Genomic DNA, 24972 nt, shown 5'->3' on the forward strand with positions numbered 1-24972 from the left:
TAAAACGGCTAGCTCTTATCCGGAAATTTTGAGTGAATAAAATGGAGAATATCTCTGTAACTTTCCGCCATTGTTACAGCTCCTTGTTTCTTCATCACTCACAGCGAAGATATCGTTTTAATCGTTCTTTGGCTTGTTTTTCTGTGGACATCAAGCATGCGTCGTTTGAATCTTTACCAATCTCAGTTTCTCTGGAACCGTCGTCTCCAAGTTGGGATCTTTTATCCCATGGGGATTTTCATCCGTTGAAGGAGCTAAATGGATGCAAAAATCTGATTTCTGTTAAAGCTACTCATGCTCGGATGATGAGGCTGTTCGATAGATTCGACTTGGAGTTCGTCGCCAGGCGCTTGATCTCTCGTTACCTTGAATTTGGAGTATTTGGGTATGCTAGTACTATTTTCTTCCTGGGTTTCCCTCGTAATCAAGTTTCATGGAGGGATTTCTCGGAAGAGGTCGAGAATTTCGGACTAGAGAAGTATAGAGTCTTGGAGGATTTTGTTCAGTTACAGAACAGAGGAGTAGAATTCGATGGAGTAGTTCTCGCTATGGTTTTGAGAATTTGTACTGTTCTAATGAATCCGTTTTTAGGTTTCACTATCCATGGCGGATTGATTAAGAGAGGTGTCGATAATTCAGATACACGCGTGGTTTCTGCATTGATGGGTTTCTATGGAAGATGTGTGAGTTCAGATGTCGCCAACAAGATATTCGATGAAATGCCTAAAAGAGATGATCTCGCGTGGAACGAGATAACTATGGTAAATTTGCGGAGTGGGAAGTGGGATAAAGCTGTGAAACTGTTCAGAGAGATGCAGTTTTCTGCTGCAAAAGCGTATGATAGAACAATGGTTAAGCTTTTGCAAGTTTGTAGCCATAAAGAAGGTTTAGCAGAAGGGAGACAGATTCATGGGTATGTTCTGAGACTTGGGTTTGAAACAAACATCTCGGTGTGTAACTCCTTGATTGTCATGTACTCAAGGAATGGCAAGCTTGAATCATCCAGGAAAGTTTTCAATTCAATGAAAGACCGGAATTTGTCTTCGTGGAACTCAATTGTATCGAGTCATACTGCGTTTGGTTATGTAGATGATGCCATGACTCTCCTGGACAAAATGGAGAGATGTAATTTGAAGCCAGATATAGTGACATGGAACTCTCTTTTGTCAGGCTATGCATTTAAAGGCTTATACAAAGGTGCCATTGCGATATTGAAGAGAATGCAAATTGCTGGTCTGAAGCCAAACACCAGCTCGATAAGTAGTCTTCTACAAGCTGTTGCTGAACCGGGGCTGCTTAAACTTGGAAAGGCGATTCACGGATATGTAATAAGAAATCAGCTTTGGTACGATTTGTATGTAGAAACCACATTGATCGACATGTATGTGAAAACTGGCTGTTTGCCTTACGCCAGGATGGTTTTTGATAAAATGGATGAGAAGAACATTGTTGCTTGGAATTCACTCATATCAGGACTTTCGTACGCTGGTCTGCTAAAAGATGCTGAAGCTTTGATGATTAAAATGGAAAAGGAAGGGAACAAACCTGATGCTGTTACATGGAACAATCTCGTTTCTGGGTATGCGACTTGGGGGAAAACCGAGAAAGCTTTGGCTGTGATAGGGAAGATGAAAAAGAATGGTGTGGCGCCTAACGTGGTTTCATGGACTGCCATTTTGTCGGGATGTTCCAAAAATGGCAACTTCGGGAATGCCCTCAAAATATTCATTAAAATGCAGGAAGAAGGTGTCTGTCCGAACTCAGCTACCATATCCACCTTGCTTAGGATATTAGGCTGCTTGAGTCTAGTATACAGTGGCAAAGAGGTGCACAGCTTCTGTTTAAAGAACAATTTGATCCGCGATGCATATGTTGCAACTGCACTAGTAGATATGTACACAAAATCAGGGGATCTGCGAAGCGCGTCTGAGGTTTTCTGGAGCATTGAGAACAAACCGTTAGCTTCTTGGAACTGTATGATCATGGGTTATGCCATGTTTGGGCAAGGCAAAGAAGGGATTGCGGTCTTCAATAGGATGCTTGAAGCAGGCATGGAACCTGATGCTATAACATTTACCTCTGTCTTGTCTGTCTGTAAGAACTCAGGTCTTGTCTCTGAAGGGTGGAAGTACTTCGATCTTATGATGTCCCATTATGGTTTTTTCCCGACTCTCGAACACTGCTCTTGCATGGTAGATATGCTCGGGAGGTCGGGTTATCTTGATGAAGCTTGGGATTTCATTCAAACAATGCCAATTAAACCCGACGCAACTATTTGGGGTGCATTTCTTTCATCTTGTAAGATCCACAGAGACCTGGAACTCGCGGAAGTCGCTTGGAAGAGGCTGCAAGTGCTGGAACCGCACAATTCAGCTAACTACATGATGATGATAAACTTGTACAGTAGTTTGGACAGATGGGAAGATGTTGAACACATACGAGACTCGATGAGGAATCAGAGGGTGAAAGTCCAAGATCTGTGGAGCTGGATTCAGATCGATCAAACGGTTCATGTATTTTATGCAGAAGGAAAAGCACATCCGGATGAAGGAGAAATATACTTTGAGCTGTACAAGTTAGTCTCTGAGATGAAGAAATCAGGTTATGTGCCAGACACAAGCTGTATACACTCTAACGTAAGTGAACCAGAGAAAGAGAGGTTGCTTATGGGACATACAGAGAAGTTAGCAATAACCTATGGCCTCATCAAGAAGAAAGGCTTAGCTCCTATAAGAGTGGTCAAGAACACGAGTATATGTTCTGATTGCCACACCGTAGCAAAATACATATCAATTTTGAGAAACCGTGATATAGTCTTACACGAGGGGTCTCGAGTTCATCATTTTAGAGACGGAAAATGTTCCTGCAATGACTCGTGGTTATAAGATAGATACTAACTAGCTCTGTTTTTCTTGTACAATGGTGCGTAAATACAGACACTGTCCAACAAACACCGTAAACTAAAATTACATCAAAACTTTACGACAGGCTCAACATGGCCTATGGAGCTGATCATAACAAAGCAGCGTGACCACGAGTGCTTCTATAATATATATTATGACCAGACTAAAGAATTTCTTAAAGGAAGAGTCTAAACACACTGGAGCTTTCTTTCCTTCACCGAGCTTCGATCACGTGGAACTATATGAATCTTCAAATGCTGCTGTATGATTCTTCTCTCTGTGTATCTATTTGAATGTTTTTTCAGAATGCGGCGATGGAATTGGTAATGTCCTGAGCAGCCAATCTTTCAGAGACACAAGCCAAGGATTTCAAGTTACACTTGATGAGTGCTTCCACGAAGTAACATGTCTCATCTTTGGTGTTGCCTTGAGGAACATCCACAACAAAAGATTCAATCACCATAGTTGCTGACCTCCCATCGATCATCTCCGGATGTACAGTCAAGATCGAAGAGTATTTCTGCAGAAAAAAGAGAGTCGTTACAACACTTCTATTTAATTTCTGAACCTGTTAAAAAGCTATGAGATTTGAGGAGGGTTTAACCAGTAAACTCACTCTGAGTCTGTGATCACCACCAATGATGTTGATACCGAGGATGTGTTCATCATCATCAAGCTGTTCCAATCTCTCGGTACTGGTCGTCGCAGGAAGACCAGATTTGACGTTTACTTCTCTGAGACTACCGATCTCAGGATCACCATTAACGGTACATCTGCTTATAAATGGTTTATATTTCTGCGGCTGATCAAATCTCCGAACCAGTGACCAAACCTGAGTCATGTATATACCACCATCGTTAGCACGAGAATCTGCCGAAATCAGCATATAAAAACAGAAAGATCGGGAACCCTAAATCCGGTAAAAATTTCAAATTCACGGTGGATCGGGTAAGAATTTCAACAAAATCCGAAACTGAAAAAACGAATCTGAGAAGATTAAAGTGCTTACGAGATGAACAGGGGCTTTAATGTATTTGACGAGAACAGAGGTACATTGGTTTTCACTGCAATGGTGACGATGATGCAACTGTGCGTATCTCGCCGTCACAAGAGCTCCGTACATCTCTGTGTCGTCTCCGATGATCTCCTCCATATCTTCTTTAGATCAGAACCTCTTATCTTCCTCCTTCTGTCCTAAAAAGGAATCTGGTGGGAGAGTGGATAAAAGAGAGAGAGAGAGGAAAGGAGATTGAAGAAAGAGGAATAAATTAGCTTTTATGGTTTTCCAAAAAGCTTTGATTTTCTTTTTTTTTAATACAAAAATTGTTAATTTTGGTTGGTTGGACTCAAAAATCAACGAACACACCGACATATTACCACCAACGGATTTACGATGAACCGACAAATCTTTACATGTCTTACGAGTCATGGTTTTATTGGTTTGTCGTCTCACCTTTTTGGACTAGCTCTTGACTTTTACCATGTGTAGTTTATAAATCTATCTTCTCCAACCAAAAAAGCTTTTAAAACTATCTGCGCAAATGAGGAAGCCAAATTTTCAAAAAAGTGAGCTGAAACCAACATATTTATTAATTTTATTAAGGAGAAAAATATATCTGATCAATATATACGTTTTACTGTGATCTCCAAAGTATTGCTATATTTGCTGGAAAGTACAAGTAATTTTAGGTTGATGTCAGCAACCATGAGAATCACATGCAAAAGATTAATAAACCAGAAATCAAACCGAAATTCTTTTAGGAAACAGAGAAGATTAGGCTTTCTCACGTTCTTCAGCTATTCTTTTCTTGATCTCCACGACTGTGTTGAAAACCCCTAGAGTGAGGCTGGTTACATTCATTTAGAGATTTATCCAGTATTTCTTCTGTTTCAGTTTAGATTTACCTTAAATAGGATTGAACACACTCCAAGGCCATCAAATTTTTGTAAGTTTCTAACTTTTGTATAAATTCTTGAAAACTACTGTATAGTCAAACAATTTGCCTGAAAAAAAATCGGTCATATATCCTAAGAAGAATTAGAAAACTCTGGTTAGTAGTGGGATTGAAGCAAACTGCGTCTAGCGATTCCACTTGACCTTCTTCATCACCATCAACGCCTTAGCCATCGCTGCCCTTGCCGTCTCCGTCGTGGCATTCGCTACTTGAATCATTTCCGCCGCCTTCTCCGCCATCTCCCTCGCGTCCGCCGCCGCCTCCTCCATATTTTCCACCATTCTCACAACCGAATCCCACGAAGATGGATCTTCCGCCGACTCTGCCCCGTACGTCTCCACCATCTCCACCATTGTTTCAACCTCTTCCACGATTTCCGCCGACTCTGCCGACATGGCATTGGCGTTCTTCATCATAACCGCTGCCTTTGCCACCATTGTTGACACCTCCTTCACCATGGCTACAGAGAACTCATCGAGCTTTTTTTTGTTAGAGTTGGTTTATCATGTCAAACCGGACAGTGTTACCGGCCGGTTCGGTCCTTTAACGAAACAGAGAGATTTGGATTTTCTTTTACAAACCTTGGGCTTTCTCACGTACTTTAGCTATCTTTTTCTTGACCTTCACGGCTGTTTTGAAAAACCCTAGAGTTGGCTTGTCACACACGAAGCAGTTAACGTTCTTCTCGTGATGCTGCATCACGAAACAAACACGACAACAACAATGAAGCTCTGTTTTCACAAGTTCCTGAGTCATGAAAGATATTGTTGAAAAGGGAATAATATATACCTTTAGAGCGCAATGCTTGCAGAAGTAATGATAGCATCTTGTTACAATCGGATCCAAGAATGGTTTTCTGCAAATGGAACATGCTAAGGGCAATGCATCATCTTCTTCCGCTGATCGCTCAAATTCAAGCTTCCTCGCTGTTGGTTTTTTGGCGACACCATCTTCTTTCTCCACTGCTTCTTCCTCTGTTCGCTCAAATTCAAGTTTCCTCGCTGTACTTTTTTTGGCGACAACATCTAGTTTCGAGCATTGGTTTTCCGGATCTTCATCTTCGTCTTCATCAAGCGTTCTCTTCCTTGTGGTTTTAGCGATTTCGCCTTGTTGAGACTTAGATTCTTGCTCTGGTGTTTGAAATTCTTGAAAAGGCGTTTTAGGTTCATCATAATCTGACATTCTTGCACAGATGAGACTAACACTTGACACTTTTCCTCTATGGATAATATACCTGCGATGCAAATAACAAATATTACATCCCGATCATTCTCTGAATGAAAAAATCTACCGATTCTGATTTTGATATCACAAATCACAACACTGGAGATATTATTACCGAATTCGTCTTGAAAAGAAGAACTAATAAATTGGAATTTGACCTAATAAACTCCATCTCAAACCAGTGATTCCCCTAAAGAAATCGCCTAAGTATAGATCAACATTATTCCAGTAAAAGAACGACGCAGAACATGCATATATGGGAAATATATAATCGAAAAAACCATTGAAGATTATTCTAAAAAGATAAAATTGTAGAATCAACCTTATCTTGAAAATGGCGGCAAAATTCTCAACTTCGATTGAACTAGAAAAGAATGAACAGAGAGAAGAAGACGACTTGAAAATAAAGAGAGAAAGAGATAACTAACCTCGCATTTACAGGAATCAAGTGATTATCGGAAAATTACGACGGAAACAAGAACACATACGGCGACGGTGAATGTGACAGCGTCTTCCGATAGCTGGAGCGATGAAGAGAATAATGAAGAAGAAGAAGAAGAAGAAGAGTTAGTTACGCCGGTTAGTTCACAATTTGAAACATATACTTGGGCTTAATGGGCTTTTTATTAAGCCTGAGCCCGTAAAATGTATTCGGCTCACCTAGTTTGACACAGTCTTCTTTTCAATTTTTGTTTTGTTTATTTTAGTTGTTCTTTTAATTAATTGTGAATATTTCCCTTTCCCTCTCTTTTGTCCTATCATTGCTCCAATTTCGAAGAAACTGCAAAAATGGGTCTCTATTTACCAGCGCCGTGCCAAGCTTGACGAAGACTGACTTTTTTTGACTGCGCGAGAAAATTCAGAGAATTAAATTCGAGAAATCTCCGGTTTCAGTTCATCGAACAAATTTTCTACTCTAATTTTCTTAATCGCTTCTCAGTAATCACTATTCAGTTACTTCGACGTTTTGGTAAGTTTCTGAGATCAGCGATTTAAACGTTTAATTTCTAATTTCCGTTTCCATATCTTCTTCGTTTGATTTTGATTTTTGTTATTCCTGTAACTGTTTCTTCGATGTATTATATGATTTTTATTTTTTCAATTTGATTTTGGGGACTTTAGTTTGTATATGATATTGGAATTTGTTGTTATATGATTCAGGATCCGTCTAAGAAAACGAAGGCTTGACTTATGGGTTTTGGTCACGACAATCGTCTAAGGTTGTTTACCTGCTTTAATCTCGTATGTTTTTATATGAATCAATTCACTGAGAGACTAGGAATATGAATTGATTACAGCTATAGTGGTCTAAATTTTTACTGTATCATAAGATTCTTATGGAATTGTTGTTTGGTGATGATTTTGTTTAGGTTCAAAGATTGGATATCAGAGGACTCATTATTCAAAGATTATGGTTACGGAAGAAAAGCTAGACCATCTATAAACGCAGTTTTGAAGAATGTTCGTAGAGGATTTGAGAAAGGGTCAGATAAAATCAGGACTTTTAAGAGACCATTAAGTTTTGGTTCACATAAGAAGGAGCAGAAGAGAGATTCTAGCACCCAGAAGAACATCATAAACCCACAAGGCTCATTTCTGCAGAACTGGAACAAAATCTTTCTCTTTGCTTCAGTGATTGCTCTGGCGATTGATCCATTGTTTTTTTACATCCCCATTGTTGATGGAGAAAAGCACTGCCTTAATTTGCACTCGGAATTGGAGATAGCAGCTAGTGTGCTTCGAACATTTATAGATGCCTTCTACATTATTCACATTGTGTTCAAGTTTAGAACAGCTTATGTCTCTCCTTCTTCCCGGATTTTCGGAAGAGGCGAACTTGTGGAGGATCCTAAAGCCATAGCCAAAAAGTACCTCTCCTCGTACTTCATCGTCGATGTTCTTTCTATCCTTCCACTCCCACAGGTACAATGAGTGCTTCTTGATCCCTTAAAGTTGCTAATATTTTAATGGTTCCTTGATGATTCAATAACATTCCCTCGTTTCTTCTGCAGCTTGTAGTCTTAGCTGTTATCCCCAACGTGAACAAGCCAGCCTCTTTGCTCACCAAGGACTACCTGATAACTGTCATATTTACTCAGTACATTCCCAGGATCATTCGTATTTATCCGCTTTACAGTGAAGTAACAAGAACATCTGGAATAGTTACTGAAACAGCTTGGGCTGGAGCTGCTTGGAATCTTTCTCTCTATATGTTAGCCAGTCATGTGAGTTCCAAAATCATTAGATAACAAAAATCTTTATTATTGTAATGGCGTCCCAAGTGATTTGATTGATCAAAGTTTATTTGAAAATTTACTTCTATAGGTGTTTGGAGCCTTATGGTACTTGATCTCAGTAGAACGAGAGGACAGATGCTGGCGAGAAGCTTGCGCCAAGAGACAAGGCGGGTGTGATTTTACATTTCTCTACTGTGATGAAAACAGTAATGTTATAAATGATTTCCTGACTACCTCGTGCCCGTTTATCAATCCTGATGATATAACAAATTCAACGGTCTTTAACTTTGGCATCTTTACTGATGCACTGAAGAGTGGGATTGTTGAATCAGATGATTTCTGGAAGAAATTCTTCTACTGCTTCTGGTGGGGTCTGCGTAATCTAAGGTTTGTGTAACTCTTTCTAGTCAGAACGACTCCATTTCGAGCCTGGTTATAGCAATATTTATGTAAATGTAGGAGTCATTGACGGCAGATAAGATATGATCAGTGCCTCTCTGTATTAGCATCTTTAGCCTTACAGATGTATCAGAGACTAATCTGATCACTTGCTTTCTCATTGCAGTGCATTGGGACAAAATCTCAACACAAGCAAATTCGTTGGGGAAATCATCTTTGCTGTATCAATATGCATATCTGGCCTAGTCTTATTCGCACTACTTATCGGCAATATGCAGGTAAATCCTCGAAGAAGCGCTTTAAACCACTCCTTTTACTCACGGTACTCAAGCCACGAGGAAGATAAGATACTGAATTTACGGTTTTTCATTACAGAAATACTTGGAATCGACAACAGTTCGGGAAGAGGAGATGAGAGTGAGAAAAAGAGATGCAGAGCAATGGATGGCTCATCGGATGTTACCAGAGGACCTGAGGAAACGTATCAGAAGGTATGAACAATACAAATGGCAAGAAACCAGAGGAGTCGAAGAAGAAAACCTTCTGCGTAATCTCCCTAAAGACCTCAGGAGAGACATTAAACGCCATTTTTGCCTCGACCTCCTCAAGAAAGTAAGTGCACGCAGCTTGTCTCTTCGATCTTCCATTGATATACATTTTTGCTCGAATCAAAATTCAATTCTTGTGGTGAAGGTACCCCTGTTTGAGATAATGGATGAGCAATTGCTAGACGCCGTGTGTGACAAGCTAAAACCAGTGCTCTACACTGAAAACAGCTACGCAATCCGGGAAGGAGATCCGGTGGAGGAGATGTTGTTTGTTATGAGAGGAAAGTTGATGAGCGCCACCACAAACGGTGGCCGGACCGGCTTCTTTAACGCCGTGTACCTCAAAGCTAGCGACTTTTGCGGCGAAGATCTTCTCACATGGGCATTGGATCCTCAATCTTCGTCGCATTTTCCGATCTCGACGAGAACAGTTCAAGCTTTAACAGAAGTAGAAGCCTTTGCTCTTGCAGCAGAAGATCTCAAGCTTGTGGCTTCGCAGTTCAGACGACTCCATAGCAAACAGCTTCAACATACTTTCAGGTTTGGTCTATTTTGACAGATCTGCTTCTCCGACTGTTTGGTTTAGTTCGGTTCTGACCGGTTTAAATCTCAGGTTTTATTCGGTACAATGGAGAACTTGGGGCGCATCTTTCATACAAGCTGCTTGGCGGAGACACTGCCGGAGGAAACTGGCCAGGTCATTAACTGACGAAGAAGATCGATTCCGGAACGCGATCGCAAAACGCGAACGCGACGAAGCTTCGTCGTCGTCGAGTCTAGTTGCCACGTTATACGCGTCGCGGTTCGCTTCAAACGCACTTCGCAATCTGCGTCACAACAACCTTCCTTTGCTTCCTCCTAAACCCTCAGAGCCGGATTTCACTGCAAATCATATTCGAAACCCTTAAAAATCTTTACCACACGAGTCCACTTACCACTGTAAATTCTCAATTAAAATAAATTGCAGAAATTTCGAATTGTCTATTTTTATATATAGATATTTTTTTTTTCATTTGAACTCAAAACTATGTATAGTTTAACAGAAGGAAAACCAAAGCCCATTAAGAAGCCGCCAAAATAAAAATCCCTTCTTTTAGTCATAAATCCAGAAGGAAGTCTCGTAGCCCAACAACTATAGAGAGAGACTTAGGGCTTCGTTTTTTTTTTTTTCAATCTTCCCCTTCTCTTCAGAAATCGATTTTCTTCGTCTTCCAAGCTTCGATAATTGCAAACTATGGCGGATCAGAGCTCTAAGCCGTTGCAGTTTTTCGTGAGGCTTCTTGAGGGAAAATCGATAACCTTAACTTTCTCCTCTCCATTAGCGTATGGTGACCAGATCAAGCAGCGGATCTTCGAGCAGACGAAGATTCCGACGCATCTACAGCGCTTAATATGCGGAGGCTATCAGATCTCCGATAGATCCGCGGTTTCGCAGCCTGACGCCACCGTGAATCTTGTCCTTTCCCTCCGTGGAGGTAAGGGAGGGTTCGGGTCGCTACTTCGTGGAGCGGCGACCAAGGCTGGGCAGAAGAAGACCAACAACTTCGATGCGTGTAGGGATATGAGTGGGCGGAGGTTGAGGCATGTAAACGCGGAGAAGAGGCTGGAGGAGTGGAAGGAAGGGGAAGAGGAGAGGAAGCTTGAGAAATTGGCGCATGAGTTTCTGAAGAAGCAGGCGAAAAAAGTTAAACAAGGTGTTGGCAATGGAGCTACGCAGAAATACGTGAAGAAGTATAGGGAAGATTCTGATAAGTGCATCAAGGCGGTGGATTTGGCCTTGAAAGAATCTTTCCAGAATGGGAAGAGGAAGGGGAAGATGGACGCAGAATCTGTAAAGTCGAAGCGACTCAAGATATGGTATGAACAAATCTCTTTTATCTTCCCATGGTTTAGGCATCTATGCTTGGAACAAGTAGCGATTTTGTGATATTATCTCTCGTTTGCTATATTCGGTGTTTTCTAGTTTTAAGTTTACCAAGCCTGTGAAGTTGATTGATCTCAAACTCTTTGTTATTGTTTTGAATTTATGACGCTACAAGATGGGTTTTGTGATTCAGTAGTGTCGCATAGATTCTGATATCTGATGATTTTGTGTTTTGTTACACTTGGGTTCTTCAATTCTCTGTTGCTTGTCTTTGATGATGTATTTGATATATATTCAGGAAGGGAAAGAGAGCTGTTGAGGATAGTGACAGTGATGATAGCAGCGAGGAGGAAGACGAGAAATCTGTTGTTCTAAACAGTAGTAGCCAAGTTGTTTCAGATAAGGATACTGATGAAAGCTCAGGCTCCGTTATGGCTGGAGCACATTATGGTGATAGTTCTGGTAAAGCGTCCTGCAATAGCGGTTCAGAGGAAGAGAAAGACAGTGCAGTGCACCAAAGTTCAGATGTAATTAAGGGAGAGATCACAGGTGTTCAAGGGATTAACGAAGAGAAGATGGATGATTCGCCTGCTGCTGTTGTTGATGAGATGGGTCGAACTGAAAAAGAGGAGAATTCAAGTGGAGATGCAGAAAAGAACCTGGTCGAGGCAGCTTGTGAACCACTAATTACGTCCAGTGTAGCTGTCGATAAGCAAGAGAATGATTCTGAAGTAACGACAGGAGTTGTTGCGGGAGAAACAGTGTCTGTTGTTGATGCAGTGTGTTGCAAATCCATGGAACCGCTTAACTTTGATGACTTTAATTCAGCAACAGATATGGAGGTATGGGTTTTTTTGAACATAATGTCAGAAACTCTAATTGATACGATCATTTAGTTCATGTGTTGCATCAAACAACTACTAAATCTTTATACTGTGTGTTTGGTTGCAGGTAATGGGGATGGAGAGATTGAAGAGTGAGCTGCAGTCACGTGGACTGAAATGCGGAGGGACATTGCAAGAGCGAGCTGCGAGGCTGTTCCTACTTAAAACAACACCACTCGACAAGCTCCCAAAGAAACTGCTGGCCAAGAAATGAACCATGTTCAAACCTTTTCGAAATTGACTCTGCTTGTTGTATTATTATGGAATTAGAATAACACAAACCCCCACTTGTGTAATACTAATAATATCAGTTCTAAGCTGCTTCAACTAATCCACCTAAGTTTAATCACTCCCTTTATCGCATTTTTCATCTACTAATGAATTTTCCCAGTTTTTCGGGAAGCTGTCGTTTCACAGTGAGATATATATAATTGGCGGACAAAAAAAAGTCAGAAAAGGAATAATATTCGACTCTCTTTTTAAAACACACAAATGATTGGTTTTCAGGAAATTAATTTTTAATAATCTGCCTTGATAGTATAGTGAGAGCAGCAGAGAGACTCACAATCACAAAGCTTCCCAAACCCAGATCCAACTCTCAGTTTCTTCTTCTTCTTCTGTGGACGATCAATGGCGGGCGTTTCTGTGGACGAGTTCCTGAATCGGTGCAAAGAATCTGGCGACGCAGCGTATGGCGCCTTACGCTCCTTGTTGGAGCGCCTCGAGGATCCGATTACTCGATCCGACGCTCGGATCTTCTTATCCGATCTCTACAAGCGCATCGGATCCTCCGAGTCCTCTCTCCAGACTTACCACTTCCATATCCAGGACATCTTCCTCGATCAATACCAAGGTACCATTTCATTTCATCAACCGACGAATGAATTAATTGCATGTTTACGAGTTGTGGATAATTGATATATTTTTTTTCCTTCTGATTGATTGATTTTCGGAGCGTAATCTCTCCGATCTTACATTATGAGATCACCGGTTGACTTGATGATCAATTTCGATTTCCCGAGAAATCGGCGGATAATTCCGGTGTCAAATCTCGGCGGCTTTTTTCTCCAATGGATAAGCTACATATACACATATATACACACATCAATTTAGCTTTTCAAGGTCTTTTTTATTTTATTTTTCTTCCTTGTCGCTTTCTGGTGACAAACTCAACTACTCATCTCACTCCTATCGTAAGTTTCCAAAATTAGTAACCATGGTATTATGACCTTTTTGTTGGATTCGATGGTCCTTTTTGCTTTCTATGGATGGTCCTTTTTGCATCATCAGATATATTGGTTACCTTATTAGTTATGAAACCATGCTTGTATCTAATATATATATTCCTCTTTTCTTCTGCAGGCTTTCAGACTAGGAAAAAGTTGACCATGATGGTCATTCCAAGTATTTTTATTCCAGAAGACTGGTCATTCACATTTTATGAAGGACTTAACAGACATCCTGACACCATCTTCAAGGATAAGACTATTGCCGAACTTGGCTGTGGTAACGGATGGATATCAATAGCCATTGCTGCTAAGTGGTTGCCTTCAAAGGTCAGTCTGTTTATGAATCTTTTTTTTTCCTTAATACCACTACTTACTGAATTTCAGTCTTAGTAAGATGGGAAACAGTTCTACTATTGTCTCGTTTAGTATGGATATTGCTCCTCGTATCTACCCTGAAAAAATGCTTTACAGTAACCATACATACAGGTGTCAAGCATATAACTTCACATTTACGTGTTTTTGCAGGTATACGGTCTTGATATTAATCCTAGAGCTGTGAAAATTTCTTGGATAAATCTGTATTTAAACGCTCTTGATGATAATGGCCAACCAGTCTATGATGACGAGAAGAAAACTTTACTGGACAGGGTGGAATTCTATGAATCTGATTTGCTTAGTTATTGTAAAGATAATAAAATTCAGCTCGAGAGAATTGTAGGATGCATACCTCAGGTAGTTTTTTCCATCTCTTCTCCAATAGCTTATATACGTCGGACTTTCAAACTTCTAAAATCTGACGTTTCCTTTATCTTATGCACTTGTGGCAGATTCTTAATCCAAACCCAGAAGCCATGTCTAAGATGATAGAAGAAAATGCAAGTGAGGAATTTCTCCATTCGCTGAGTAACTATTGCGCCCTTCAGGTAAGGGACTTTCTTTTCTGCAAAAATAATCCGAAAGGGTCCATAGCATGTTCACAAGCTTCGTGTGAACCAATTTCATGTTATATCATTGAACCTTTTAATCCGCAATGCTTCTTTTTCTTCCTTGTCTATCACAATTCATCGCAATCTCACCTTTAGATTTTTGCTAGCGCTATTGAGCCAGTCACAAGCATTCCTGACGTTCACATTTTCAGCCAAAATTGTGCATTTTTGGGATGAGTATTAACTTAAGAAATTGTTATTCTCTTCCTCTGTTAAATCCCCATCACTCTCTCTTTTTCTGTCGCCAGCGAATTACACATCTCTTGCTTTTATTTACACTAAATGATAGACCAGCTGCTGAAAACTTTGTTATGTGGCTGATTTTCCTGTGCCTGATGAATTTTGTCCATTTTCAGGGTTTTGTTGAGGATCAGTTTGGCTTAGGTTTGATTGCCAGAGCAGTTGAAGAAGGAATATCTGTCATCAAACCTGCAGGGATTATGATATTCAACATGGGTGGTCGTCCTGGGCAAGGTGTCTGTAGACGCTTGTTTGAGCGGCGAGGAGTCCGTGTTACGCAGATGTGGCAGACTAAAATACTTCAGGTAAAAAATTTATCTCTGAAAGATCATGCTCCTCCACAATGGCCACTTGACATATGACATGTGTGTTCACAGGCTGCAGATACCGATATCTCGGCATTAGTTGAAATTGAGAGGAGCAGCCCGCATCGTTTTGAGTTTTTTATGGGACTTTCTGGAGACCAACCAATTTGTGCTCGAACAGCATGGGCCTATGGGAAGGCTGGTGGACGAATTTCTCATGCTTTATCGGTTTATAGTTGTCAGCTTCGCCAACCAAATCAGGTGGGTAGATAAAAAAAAATCTTTAGTAAATATTTATGTTACGGTGAACAACAAAGAATCAATTTAGTGGTTATGATTGACAGGTTAAGATAATCTTTGACTTCTTGAAAAATGGATTCCAAGAAATCAGCAGTTCACTGGATTTATCTTTTGAAGATGAAGCTGTTGCTGATGAGAAAATTCCGTTCCTCGCTTATCTTGCTAGTGTTCTGAAAGATAGCTCCTATTTCCCCTTTGAACCTCCAGCTGGCAGCAAAAGATTCTGCAGTCTAATTGCAGGCTTTATGAGGACATACCACCGCATTCCAATTAATCAGGATGTAAGACTATTCCATATTTATGTTTTTGTCAGTTCTTTCTTACAGTTCCAGGCAATAATTTATTCACACAGATGTTGCATTTGTACTATACATGTTAATATATGAAACTAGGGGCCACTAAACATCTTTCAAAAAAAAAATTCGTGGAAGGAATTTGAAAGGAACACTTGAAACTTCCGGACTCATGAAATATGTAAAGCCTGATTCTTCTAATGTCCATGTGGAACCTTCCAATAATTTCTGAGTCTGCTTCTTTTTTTTTGCAAGAACATTGTCGTGTTTCCATCAAGGGCTGTGGCAATCGAGAGTGCATTTCGGTTATTTTCCCCTCGACTTGCAATTGTTGATGAGCATTTAACTCGACAACTTCCGAGGAGCTGGTTAACCTCTTTAGCCGTTGAGGTAAAGCGTATTTCTACAGCTAGTATTTTTACACTATTTTGGAACAAAATGATGCTAGTGATGTATTTTTTTGTATGTGAGCGCTTATGCTCAATTCTGTGTAAGGTGTTGCCTAGTAATATGAGTGGGTATAACTAGCTTAATGTCGCTGTAAATTTGTCGAGTGTCTCTACTATTGAAATTTACTTGGTAAATTGTAATAGATGAAAGTTCCGTAATAAGACATCACTTTACCTGATTTCGCTGTGAGTATATTGAGTGTCTCTCTGAGTAACTATGTCTGAAGATATATGTGTGTTTATTGATGGGTGATTTCTGTTTGTGATGTGCTTAACGGGAAACTTGTTAATCAATTGTAGAACACGAGCAAGGAGGAATCAGATGATCAAATCACAGTAATCGAATCCCCACACCAATCTGATCTGATGATAGAACTAATTAAGAAACTAAAGCCACAGGTGGTCGTTACTGGAATGGCTCAATTTGAGGTCATTACCAGTTCATCGTTTTTGCATCTGTTGCAAGTGACGAAAGAAATTGGATGTCGACTTTTCTTGGATATATCTGATCACTTTGAGTTGTCTAGCCTCCCTGCATCCAATGGGGTACTGAAATATCTTGCTGAAAACCAACTACCTTCTCATGCAGCAATTATCTGTGGTCTGGTAAAGAATAAGGTATAGTTTTCCTCCAACCACATCGCTGATGTTGTTCTATCTCTTCTGATTGGGAACAAATAGATCTAAGTTAATTTCCGTAAATCTCTTAATTTTTTTTGTCATGTGTTATATACCAAGTTATTGTTCTGCAGGTTTATTCAGATTTAGAAGTAGCCTATGTCATTTCAGAAGTTGATGGCATTTCTAAGGCCTTGTCTAAAACGGTGGAAGTATTGGAAGGTCATACTGCTATTATCAGCCAATACTATTATGGTTGCCTATTCCATGAGCTTCTGGCTTTCCAGCTTGCTGATCGCCATGCCCCAGCTGAGGTATGTACTTAAATCTGTTTTAGCTTACGTGTTAGATTCTTTTTCAGGGTAAGATGCGACTGTGACTTGCTTAATAGTATTTACTAATAGTATTTACTTTAAAAAAATACGGGCAAGCCACTCGGCAAGAACTGAAAGGCATGTGTGCTATACTTGAAATAAATTTTAGACATAGTACTGTTTTTTTTTTCATGACACCCTAAACTTTACAATCCCGGACCGATAGGAGTAACCAAAAATTAAGGATTAAGCTCTCCTTTGTGTTTATAGTAAGGGTTAGAACTTCGTTACTCAGTTCTCTGTTATGGCTTGTAGAGGGAAAGTGAGAAGACAAAGTCTGAAGATATCATTGAATTTTCAAGCTCAGCCGTCTCTGTTCTGAAAGATGCTGAGCTTTCAGTCACTGAAATTGATGACACTTCTGTAATCCACATGGACGTGGATCAAAGTTTCTTGCCAATTCCAAGATCTGTAAAGGCTGCAATCTTTGAAAGTTTTGTGAGGCAGAACATATCTGAAGCGGAAGTTGATGTCAACCCAAGTATAACGCAGTTTGTGTGGAGTAATTATGGGTTTCCAACGAAAAGCAGCACAGGCTTTGTATATGCTGATGGCTCACAAGCACTATTCAATAAACTGGTCATTTGCTGCGCTCAAGAAGGTGGAACGCTCTGTTTACCCGCAGGCACAAATGGGAAATACGTTGCTGCTGCCAAATTCTTAAAAGCTAAAGTCGTGAATATCCCTACTGAGTCTAGTGATGGCTTTAAGCTGACGGAAGTGACTCTAAAAAAAGCACTCGATTCCGTGAAGAAGCCATGGGTTTGTATATCTGGACCAACGGTTAGCCCTACAGGCTTGGTGTACAGCAACGAGGAGATGGATGTATTGCTGTCTACTTGTGCTAAATTTGGAGCAAAGGTCATCATCGACACTTCGTTCTCGGGATTAGAATACAGTTCAACTACCTGGGATTTGAAGAGCTCTTTGTCGAGATTGGATTCGTCCTTGTCGGTATCCCTGCTTGGATGTCTCTCTTTGAATATGCTGAGTGGAGCTGTGAAGCTCGGGTTTCTAGTATTGGATCAGTCTCTTGTTGATGCCTTCCATACACTCCCAGGCCTGAGCAAACCGCACAGCACTGTGAAATATGCCGCTAAAAAAATGTTGGCTCTGAAAGAAGAGAAAGCCAGCGACTTTTTGGAGGCCGTTTCGGAAACCATAAAAACGTTGGAGGGCAGATCTAAGCTTTTAAAAGAGGTACTCCAGTTAATGCCTTGATAAACATGCTGTTAATATTGCACCAGAGGAGTGAAATGTTCATCTCATAATCGCATGATGTTATTAACAGGTACTAGAGAACTCTGGTTGGGAGGTTATCCAACCATCAGCTGGAATGTCAATGGTGGCAAAGCCGAAAGCTTACCTCAACAAAACGGTAAAGCTGAAAGAAGGAGACGGACAGGAAGTCGAGCTTACGGATTCAAACATGAGGGACGTGTTTCTCAGCCATACCGGTGTTTGCTTGAACAGCGGTTCCTGGACCGGAATTCCTGGTTACTGCCGGTTTGCGTTTGCATTGGAGGATAGTGAGTTTGACAAAGCTATTGAATCGATAGCTCAGTTTAAAAGCGTCCTTGGTAATTGAAACTCTTTCAATTACGTGTTGCTGAACTAAAAGGGCATTTGCGCGTTGCTGGTCTTGGCCGGTATTTCTGGGACTTTAGTTCTGTTGTTTCTAATAATTCGCGTGCCCCTTTCTCGGCCAGCCCCCCCATAACGGCCAAAAGCGTGAACTTTTTTTCTTCATGCTAATAAAGGATGTACTATTCACAAACAGTCATCTATTTTTAATGTGAATAAGTCTCTGATGTTTTTCCATGTTATTGTCTTCTCTATGACGTTTGACTACAGTATGTGAAAATATTCAGATTGACGTGAAAAAAAAAGTTATATGACAAACCTATTTCAAAATATAAGTTTCTTAAATAATGTCAACTTTTCTTTCCCGACGTGAAAAAGGTAATGATTTATGTAGGTATTATTTCCTAACAAAAACTTCAAAATTCTTGTAAAATCTCGAATATGCCTTATTATAGTAATATCTTCCCTAAAATTTTCTACTACTCTTTTCGAAGTTCTTTACTTGTAGCTGTAATATCAGCTGTGATTGTTGTCAATAGCTTGATTTTAGAAAGATCTTGTACGAACCAGAGTATCTAAAGCAACACGTTGATTCTAAATGCGAAGGAATAGTTTACAACTACAATAATGTTACAGAGTACAAACCAAACCTTACAATGTAGAGCTTGATGTCTAATTAGAAGAGCAAACCAAGGCGTCTTCTGGTAGCTTCACTGTGTCATTGGGCTTTTGCATTATATCTTTTGCCTCTCTTATGGCTGAGCTCGCAGCATGTAGCACTATTTTCTTAACCTACAAATGCAGTGAGAAGTGAAGTAAATAGAGAGTTTTAACATAAGCTGAAACTTAGACTCTTGTAAACCTTCGAGAAACACGTTCAGCTATAATGAAATATTCAAACAAAGTACCTCTAACTTATCTTCGTTGGATCTGTGGTCTTTTGGCAATCTCCGAAACTCTTGTGTTAGCCTAAGGCATTCCTCTACGCTTTCAGGAGCAACAAAATCTAGAGCCACCTTTATGCAAGACTGCAAACATTTGCGTAAACGTTGAAATTTTCGCTTTTTCTTTGCTGGAAGAAGAAATGACTGAGCCAAGAGGGCTTATCTCCGTATGAATAAAAATAGATACAACAAGCTTACTTGATTAATAAACATGAGATGTCGAAAAAGAGGGAATTTGACTGGTTTCTTAGTTCTTACCTGTCTATTCCTCACTTGGTGAGGACAACCTGCAGGGATAAAAACAGCTTCGCCGAGGTGTTGCTCAAAGGTCCATGGTTCTATATCTGCATATGATCAAACATATATCTCAACCGTTCGCCACAGCAAAAAAGTGATAAACCAGCTTGTAAAGCAGAGCCGAATTTTACCGAATTCCTCCTTCAGCTGTTTCTTCTGGCTTTCATTCAAGAACAAAGTCTGGTCATGAATCGGGTGAACAACCTGAAATTAAACAGAACAAAAAAAATTCCAGAGCTCTAACGTATTAATGATCACTTCAATACGAATCATTTACAAGAGATGTATGTGGTGATACATACAGAATTCACAGGTTGGTTATTGATGTGACGAAACTCATGCTTGTGCCTTTTCAAATACTCAATAAGTTTTGGAACATCCTCTCTTCGAAAGATGTCCCAGATGGCACCACCATGCATATCAGTTTCCTTCGGAGTTTCTAGTTTCTCCTCTGGTATGGATATCGCAGTTGGCTGTGGGAGACTATCCTCTTTGTCACACGGAGGAGGAGTTGAAGGAATTGTTGGCATCATTAGCCCATTCTCCACCGACGGATCATCTTCTCTTTGGTAATTTGGAGATAATCTCTCTGTCTTTAAACAGATGTCATTATGATTCTCCTCAGCAATTGAAGGAAGTGTTGGCATCATCAGTCCATTCTCCACCGAGGAATCATCTTCGCTTTTGTTTGGAGATAATCTCTCTGTCTTCAAACAGATATCATTATGATTCTCCTCAGCAATTGAAGGAAGTGTTGGCATCATCAGTCCATTCTCCACCGAGGAATCATCTTCGCTTTTGTTTGGAGATAATGTCTCTGTCTTCAAACAGATATCATTATGATTCTCCTCAGCAATTGATTCGTTAGTCGGCGACACATTCTTCTGGGGGATTAAACTCGCATCCACCTTTGGATCATGACCTGACTCCATAGCAGTAGTGCAAGAATATGAACTAGAAGACTCTTCCATAGGGTCAGCTCTTCCAGTGTTAGTAAAGTCATCTGGAATTTAAACCATCTTTCTTCAATAATATGTCTATTATACATAAACATGGGAAAGAGCTTCTTGAGATATACCTTTTGAAACACACAATTCATCAACTTCTTGTGAGCCGGGCGGTCTCGAGCTGCTATTTGATAGTTCTTCGTTAGCTGCCTTGTCCTTTAAAACCTGTTCTCCCAAAGTACCACTGCATTCCTTTAAAGCTTTCCCATCCACTTCTTTCAGTGACTTGTTTTCAAGTTCGCTGGCTTCTGTTCGTTGGCCACCGTACTGTTTAGTCAACTTGGCTTCTGCATGTTTTTTCCGTTCTACTTTTATACTTTGGTATTGGCGGGAAGATATTTCCACTTTAGCTGTGTGTGTCAGCACATTGACCTAACTCAAAATTCATAGAACAATTAATCTACAAAGAATGGACAGCTCAGTTCCAGTGTAATAACTCTTTATGTCTACGAAGAGTAGAGGAAATTTTGGTGCACGTACCGCATCAGAAATATCACAATGTAGCTTTGTCACAGAATCTCCTCTATGAAGCTCTTCAGGGAAACCGTATGCAATGTATGTCTTGGGTCCAAGATCTGGCTTCAGGAATTCTTTTGGAAGTCTTGTTACGAGATTTAGGATACCAGACTTTGGGTCAGTGTAATCAAAGAAAGGCAATGCAGCAATAAACTCAGCATTATGCCTTGGAAGGCGCTTTTCGAATAGAGTTGATGGAGGCCAATCCTTCAATTTCAACATTTCTGGCCAACCACTGTTATGCATGCGGCCTTCTAAGTAGCCTTTAAAAAACTGGTGAATATTGATTTCAACCTACAAGAGAAAACAAGAGATGGTTATATGTAAAACTTCAAAAGGAAACAAATACTTCGAGTGTTAAAACACACAAAGAATCGGTTGTCTGACCTCGTTCCAGTCCAAACAATCCAAAGCTTTCACAGTTTTCGCCTCTTCTTTACATCCAACCTTTGGATCAATTTCCCTACAAGCTCTCCACATAACCATTGGTTCCCAACTTAGTCCAGATGTCTTCTCAAGTACATTTCTGACAATAACAGGTTCCGCCCTCAGCCAATGGGACTGAAAATGAGCAATATCTTCTTCAGCCAGATCAACAGCATTTGGGGAGTACAAGAAGTTATCATGAGCATTCTTCCTAAACGCTGCCTGCCTTCTAATGTGATCAGAATTGGCAATGCATGAGGAACATTCATGAGCAATATCTACATCTGGTGGCCTAAACTGCAGAGTAACTTCCTCTGCAACCGTTATCAGTTTTTCAACCCAATCGCATTCGGACAAGCGTCTCAACTCCAGTGTTGAAGTACCACAACCACCACACTCTTTTGGAGGGCATGGAATGCTACCGTTTGAGTTAAGCTTCCAATTAGAGAAATCCAAAGGGACATTGGCTTTGCAATCTTTTCCTTGACCTGCATTTCTTTTCCCATTTTTCTCTTGATCGTGGAAGCCATCTCTTAACTCATTGCAGCACGAGAGACATATATCGCATGAACAATCTGGGTTTGGACAGCTTCTGTAAAAATTGGCAATGGATGTGCTGCAGAGGTCACTGTCGTACAAGGGTGAAGAGATTTTAAGCAAACAAGGAAACACAGAGTACTGTGTAATGCTCTGTAAATAAATTCACACAAAAGTACAGTTAAATTGAGGACAAGATGCAATTCAAAGAAACAGATAACAAATGTGTATTAATACTAAAACCAAAACCCTAATGCAAACATAAGTCCATTTCTTTGATAACTATCCCATTCTCCACATCTTCTTCTTTATTAGATCAATTACAAAGCTTTGTGTACTTAAATTAATTACAAACAGAATCAATATTTGGGTTCCTCTTTTGTAATTTAAAGTTTTAGATTTCCTCCATTAAGAAAGGGTCTTTACTCATTTTGATATTAGACTTGAATTGTATGCAGCTTTTTCTCGTTTTCAAGCCTGGTAAAAAACACACAGAAGGATAAAACATGAAAACAAACAAGCTATTTTTAAATTTATCTTGAACGTTTCAATTTTATAGCTAGATTAGACAAAACAATAGCTTTTGTTATTCAGCTGTATTACAAAATCCCGTTTTGGTTTGTTCAGCTTACGAGTTTTCTCGTTTCAATGATTCTGCTGTTTCATAATTCCACTATTCTGCCATTCAGCTAATATACCATTCAAACATATTTGTGCTAGTAGCGTAACATTTCAAATGGTTGCTATTTTCGGAACCAAAACTTTTTTGGTGCTAATTTTGAAAATTGCTTCAAACCAAAACCCTAAAGCGAAACTAATACAAAAAAAGAGGCAACTTCAAACATAAAATTGCCAAACGAATCATAGTGTCCAAAACACATGAAAGACACCCATATGGTCCAACTCCAGATTACGTTGGATCAAATAATATGTTATCTATCCAGTGGGCTCAGAATCCATTGAATCATTGTATACTTGAAGGAGTATCAGTTTCCCATAGGGTGTTCCCGCATCAGCCGTTAAGGAACGAATTGTTTCCACGTTGCTTCCCATTTCCACCGGAACGATCAGATAGAGGTTTGTGGAGCCTGGTTAAGGTTTTAAGAGCAACTCTACAATGGCCAACATGGACTGGACTCCTCCAGAGACGCCAATCTGTTGTTGGTTCTTCTTTATCGCTTCCATCCTTGTTGTTACTCTTGTCTCGTCAGCCCAATTTGATGAGATAGTTTCCCTACCCGAGATTAACCCCCAAAAGATACCCAATAGTATCCCAGCAAGGTGCAGAACCCTTGTCCAGTTGTCCCCCTCAACGAAACCGATAGTTATGAAAACAAATCCCTGCCCATTGCTTCACACATGTGAAGCTTATTCAAAACTAAACTGAGAATACTTAGTAAAGTTATATTCTCATCAAGCACCTAACAATCAAAACACCTTAATTATTCCACCAAATCATTCCTTTTATTGTTCCATTGATTTAGCAATTAAAGATTGCTAATCACATCTCCTCGTGAACTTGGTGATAACCGCTATATAAGATTGTCTCTCCCTAGTGCTTATTTTCGAAGGATACAAGAAATAGAATATAAACTTTGAAATGTCAACCAAGCATTACGAAAAGAAAAAAAGGAGTTTCTCTAGCTTTGAAATGTTACCAGTATATGCGTTCACTGGGGTCAAGTTTGCACCAAGTAATATCAGATTCTGTCACGGGGACTCCTATAATAAAACAGGTTATTGAGTGAAAAATAAGAAAAAAAAAAGAAGAAATGAGAGGAGAGCAGAAGTGGCCATACCTCTAATTGTTGTTTCAACCTCTAGTTCACGGTTCTGCTCTGCATAGATATCCCTAAGAACTGGAAGAACTTTAACTAATAGGTACTGCAACTGCTTGAGCTTGACATTGGCGTCTTTTTTACTTTGTAGCTGAGATTCAAAAAACAAAAACAAAGTCAAAAATGAAGGAGACATTTCATCTGAGTAGATTTACGGGAAAGTAGCGATCTCAAGACTCATTACCTTCACAGCCAAAGGGAGACGCAAACAAGCTCTGCAATTGCAATTCCCCTTACAGAACGGACATAAAGCTCTAACTTCATCACTCGTTCTCTCTGGATACCTACAGAGATTCAGTATTAAACTCTCCTGATTGGTTAAGTAAGCACAGATTCTGCAAATACTTACCATCTCTTGATGCACTCATAGCAATAGCACTTCTTCTTACACTTTGAACAGAAGATAAGATCAATCTTACTCGTCAAGTTCTTACAATGATGACAAGTCAAACCCACATAGGTTCTGGTCCCATCAGAGTTAACCTAGAAGAAACAGTACTCGATCATTACATTTCCTTAAACACACAAAGCAAAGGTTCCTCCTTCAAATGTTAATTAAAAGATAAACGTCCCAGAAATCAAATCAAAATAAACCTCGTCTCTTTGAGTAGTAGTAGATCGCTTCGAAACCTCTCCACCATCGAATTTCTTTCCTCTTCTTCCTCTTCCGGTTCGGCCTGAATTCGAAGAACCTATGCTCACAGGATCCTTGTCTTTCTTCCTCGTCTTACGTTCCTTGACAGATCTTACCCGATCTGACTCATCGGGATCCTCTGAACTAATTCGCTTATCCTTCCTTCTCTCCATGCCTTTAAACGGCTCCCTCTGCGACGGAGAAGCGACCACCGGCGTTTCTCGTCGATCGAGATTTCACGCCGTATCTGATAGCTGTGCTAACATCAGACGGCGTTTCTGATATTAATAAGCGACGTGGCAACAATCCACAGTGTCTCTATATGTTTTAAGGTTAAGGATCGGATGGTCGGGATCCGTTATTAATTTTCATTTTTTTTTG

The 24972-nt window shown here is 40.0% G+C and overlaps 7 protein-coding genes across 9 annotated transcripts; 4 read left to right on the forward strand and 3 right to left on the reverse strand.

Annotated features, from left to right (window-relative positions):
* The first annotated feature begins 41 nt into the window (after positions 1 to 41).
* Positions 42 to 2917, forward strand: LOC112085104 (pentatricopeptide repeat-containing protein At4g01030, mitochondrial). The gene has a single exon (XM_024154039.1). The coding sequence runs from the start codon at positions 42 to 44 to the stop codon at positions 2883 to 2885; it is 2844 nt and encodes a 947-aa protein (XP_024009807.1). The 3' UTR covers positions 2886 to 2917.
* Positions 2877 to 4182, reverse strand: LOC18015160 (abscisic acid receptor PYL7). The gene is made up of 3 exons (XM_006396247.2): positions 3913 to 4182; positions 3520 to 3735; positions 2877 to 3423 (listed from the first exon to the last, which is right to left on the reverse strand). The coding sequence occupies exons 1-3, from the start codon at positions 4054 to 4056 to the stop codon at positions 3205 to 3207; spliced, it is 579 nt and encodes a 192-aa protein (XP_006396310.1). The 5' UTR covers positions 4057 to 4182; the 3' UTR covers positions 2877 to 3204.
* Positions 4183 to 4983: 801 nt separating this feature from the next.
* On the reverse strand, positions 4984 to 6040 carry LOC18015159 (zinc-binding protein A33). Its single transcript, XM_024154139.1, has 3 exons — positions 5648 to 6040; positions 5459 to 5551; positions 4984 to 5337 (listed from the first exon to the last, which is right to left on the reverse strand). Exons 1-3 carry the CDS (start codon positions 6038 to 6040, stop codon positions 4984 to 4986), a joined length of 840 nt encoding a protein of 279 aa, XP_024009907.1.
* Positions 6041 to 6830: 790 nt separating this feature from the next.
* Positions 6831 to 10352, forward strand: LOC18015154 (putative cyclic nucleotide-gated ion channel 13). The gene is made up of 9 exons (XM_006396250.2): positions 6831 to 7052; positions 7244 to 7302; positions 7453 to 8005; positions 8095 to 8307; positions 8408 to 8706; positions 8885 to 8996; positions 9094 to 9330; positions 9412 to 9806; positions 9880 to 10352. Exons 2-9 carry the CDS (start codon positions 7274 to 7276, stop codon positions 10172 to 10174), a joined length of 2133 nt encoding a protein of 710 aa, XP_006396313.1. The 5' UTR covers positions 6831 to 7052; positions 7244 to 7273; the 3' UTR covers positions 10175 to 10352.
* A 37-nt stretch (positions 10353 to 10389) lies between these two features.
* On the forward strand, positions 10390 to 12345 carry LOC18015155 (replication stress response regulator SDE2). Its single transcript, XM_006396251.2, has 3 exons — positions 10390 to 11123; positions 11429 to 11972; positions 12082 to 12345. The coding sequence occupies exons 1-3, from the start codon at positions 10501 to 10503 to the stop codon at positions 12226 to 12228; spliced, it is 1314 nt and encodes a 437-aa protein (XP_006396314.1). The 5' UTR covers positions 10390 to 10500; the 3' UTR covers positions 12229 to 12345.
* A 299-nt stretch (positions 12346 to 12644) lies between these two features.
* Positions 12645 to 18710, forward strand: LOC18015103 (methionine S-methyltransferase). The gene is made up of 12 exons (XM_006396252.2): positions 12645 to 12867; positions 13377 to 13570; positions 13769 to 13975; positions 14071 to 14166; positions 14586 to 14774; positions 14847 to 15035; positions 15119 to 15355; positions 15623 to 15757; positions 16117 to 16434; positions 16569 to 16748; positions 17064 to 18008; positions 18100 to 18710. The coding sequence occupies exons 1-12, from the start codon at positions 12645 to 12647 to the stop codon at positions 18394 to 18396; spliced, it is 3210 nt and encodes a 1069-aa protein (XP_006396315.1). The 3' UTR covers positions 18397 to 18710.
* Positions 18711 to 18928: 218 nt separating this feature from the next.
* Positions 18929 to 24925, reverse strand: LOC18015104 (lysine-specific demethylase JMJ25). Of its 3 annotated transcripts, XM_024154742.1 has the most exons (14): positions 24552 to 24925; positions 24307 to 24440; positions 24142 to 24241; positions 23919 to 24048; positions 23778 to 23841; positions 21544 to 22210; positions 21121 to 21450; positions 20712 to 21012; positions 20482 to 20636; positions 19936 to 20367; positions 19765 to 19837; positions 19595 to 19680; positions 19301 to 19420; positions 18929 to 19184 (listed from the first exon to the last, which is right to left on the reverse strand). In XM_024154742.1, the coding sequence occupies exons 1-14, from the start codon at positions 24762 to 24764 to the stop codon at positions 19065 to 19067; spliced, it is 2925 nt and encodes a 974-aa protein (XP_024010510.1). In that variant the 5' UTR covers positions 24765 to 24925; the 3' UTR covers positions 18929 to 19064. The 3 variants fall into 3 exon arrangements, with proteins under 3 accessions (XP_024010510.1, XP_024010511.1, XP_006396316.1); XM_024154743.1 differs by having other exon boundaries at positions 19936 to 20636; positions 24142 to 24233; XM_006396253.2 differs by having other exon boundaries at positions 19936 to 20636.
* Positions 24926 to 24972: the final 47 nt, after the last annotated feature.

The sequence above is a fragment of the Eutrema salsugineum genome, unplaced genomic scaffold (genome assembly GCF_000478725.1).
Source record: "Eutrema salsugineum unplaced genomic scaffold, Eutsalg1_0 scaffold_3, whole genome shotgun sequence".
Classification (NCBI taxonomy): domain Eukaryota; kingdom Viridiplantae; phylum Streptophyta; class Magnoliopsida; order Brassicales; family Brassicaceae; genus Eutrema; species Eutrema salsugineum.

Coding starts and splice junctions, on each gene's coding strand:
- LOC112085104 (XM_024154039.1), top strand. CDS start 42: ATGGAGAATATCTCTGTAACTTTCCGCCATTGTTACAGCTCCTTGTTT.
- LOC18015160 (XM_006396247.2), bottom strand. CDS start 4,056: ATGGAGGAGATCATCGGAGACGACACAGAGATGTACGGAGCTCTTGTG. Junction 3,736..3,912: donor TTAAAGCCCCTGTTCATCTC/GTAAGCACTTTA, acceptor TACATGACTCAG/GTTTGGTCACTGGTTCGGAG. Junction 3,424..3,519: donor GTGGTGATCACAGACTCAGA/GTGAGTTTACTG, acceptor TTTTTTCTGCAG/AAATACTCTTCGATCTTGAC.
- LOC18015159 (XM_024154139.1), bottom strand. CDS start 6,040: ATGTCAGATTATGATGAACCTAAAACGCCTTTTCAAGAATTTCAAACA. Junction 5,552..5,647: donor GCAAGCATTGCGCTCTAAAG/GTATATATTATT, acceptor TTCGTGATGCAG/CATCACGAGAAGAACGTTAA. Junction 5,338..5,458: donor TCAAGAAAAAGATAGCTAAA/GTACGTGAGAAA, acceptor AACAAAAAAAAG/CTCGATGAGTTCTCTGTAGC.
- LOC18015154 (XM_006396250.2), top strand. CDS start 7,274: ATGGGTTTTGGTCACGACAATCGTCTAAG. Junction 7,303..7,452: donor GGTCACGACAATCGTCTAAG/GTTGTTTACCTG, acceptor GATTTTGTTTAG/GTTCAAAGATTGGATATCAG. Junction 9,331..9,411: donor GCCTCGACCTCCTCAAGAAA/GTAAGTGCACGC, acceptor CTTGTGGTGAAG/GTACCCCTGTTTGAGATAAT.
- LOC18015155 (XM_006396251.2), top strand. CDS start 10,501: ATGGCGGATCAGAGCTCTAAGCCGTTGCAGTTTTTCGTGAGGCTTCTT. Junction 11,124..11,428: donor TCGAAGCGACTCAAGATATG/GTATGAACAAAT, acceptor ATATATATTCAG/GAAGGGAAAGAGAGCTGTTG. Junction 11,973..12,081: donor ATTCAGCAACAGATATGGAG/GTATGGGTTTTT, acceptor GTTTGGTTGCAG/GTAATGGGGATGGAGAGATT.
- LOC18015103 (XM_006396252.2), top strand. CDS start 12,645: ATGGCGGGCGTTTCTGTGGACGAGTTCCTGAATCGGTGCAAAGAATCT. Junction 15,758..16,116: donor TAACCTCTTTAGCCGTTGAG/GTAAAGCGTATT, acceptor AATCAATTGTAG/AACACGAGCAAGGAGGAATC. Junction 18,009..18,099: donor GATCTAAGCTTTTAAAAGAG/GTACTCCAGTTA, acceptor TGTTATTAACAG/GTACTAGAGAACTCTGGTTG.
- LOC18015104 (XM_006396253.2), bottom strand. CDS start 24,764: ATGGAGAGAAGGAAGGATAAGCGAATTAGTTCAGAGGATCCCGATGAG. Junction 24,441..24,551: donor CTACTACTCAAAGAGACGAG/GTTTATTTTGAT, acceptor TGTTTCTTCTAG/GTTAACTCTGATGGGACCAG. Junction 20,637..20,711: donor TGAATTGTGTGTTTCAAAAG/GTATATCTCAAG, acceptor TTTAAATTCCAG/ATGACTTTACTAACACTGGA.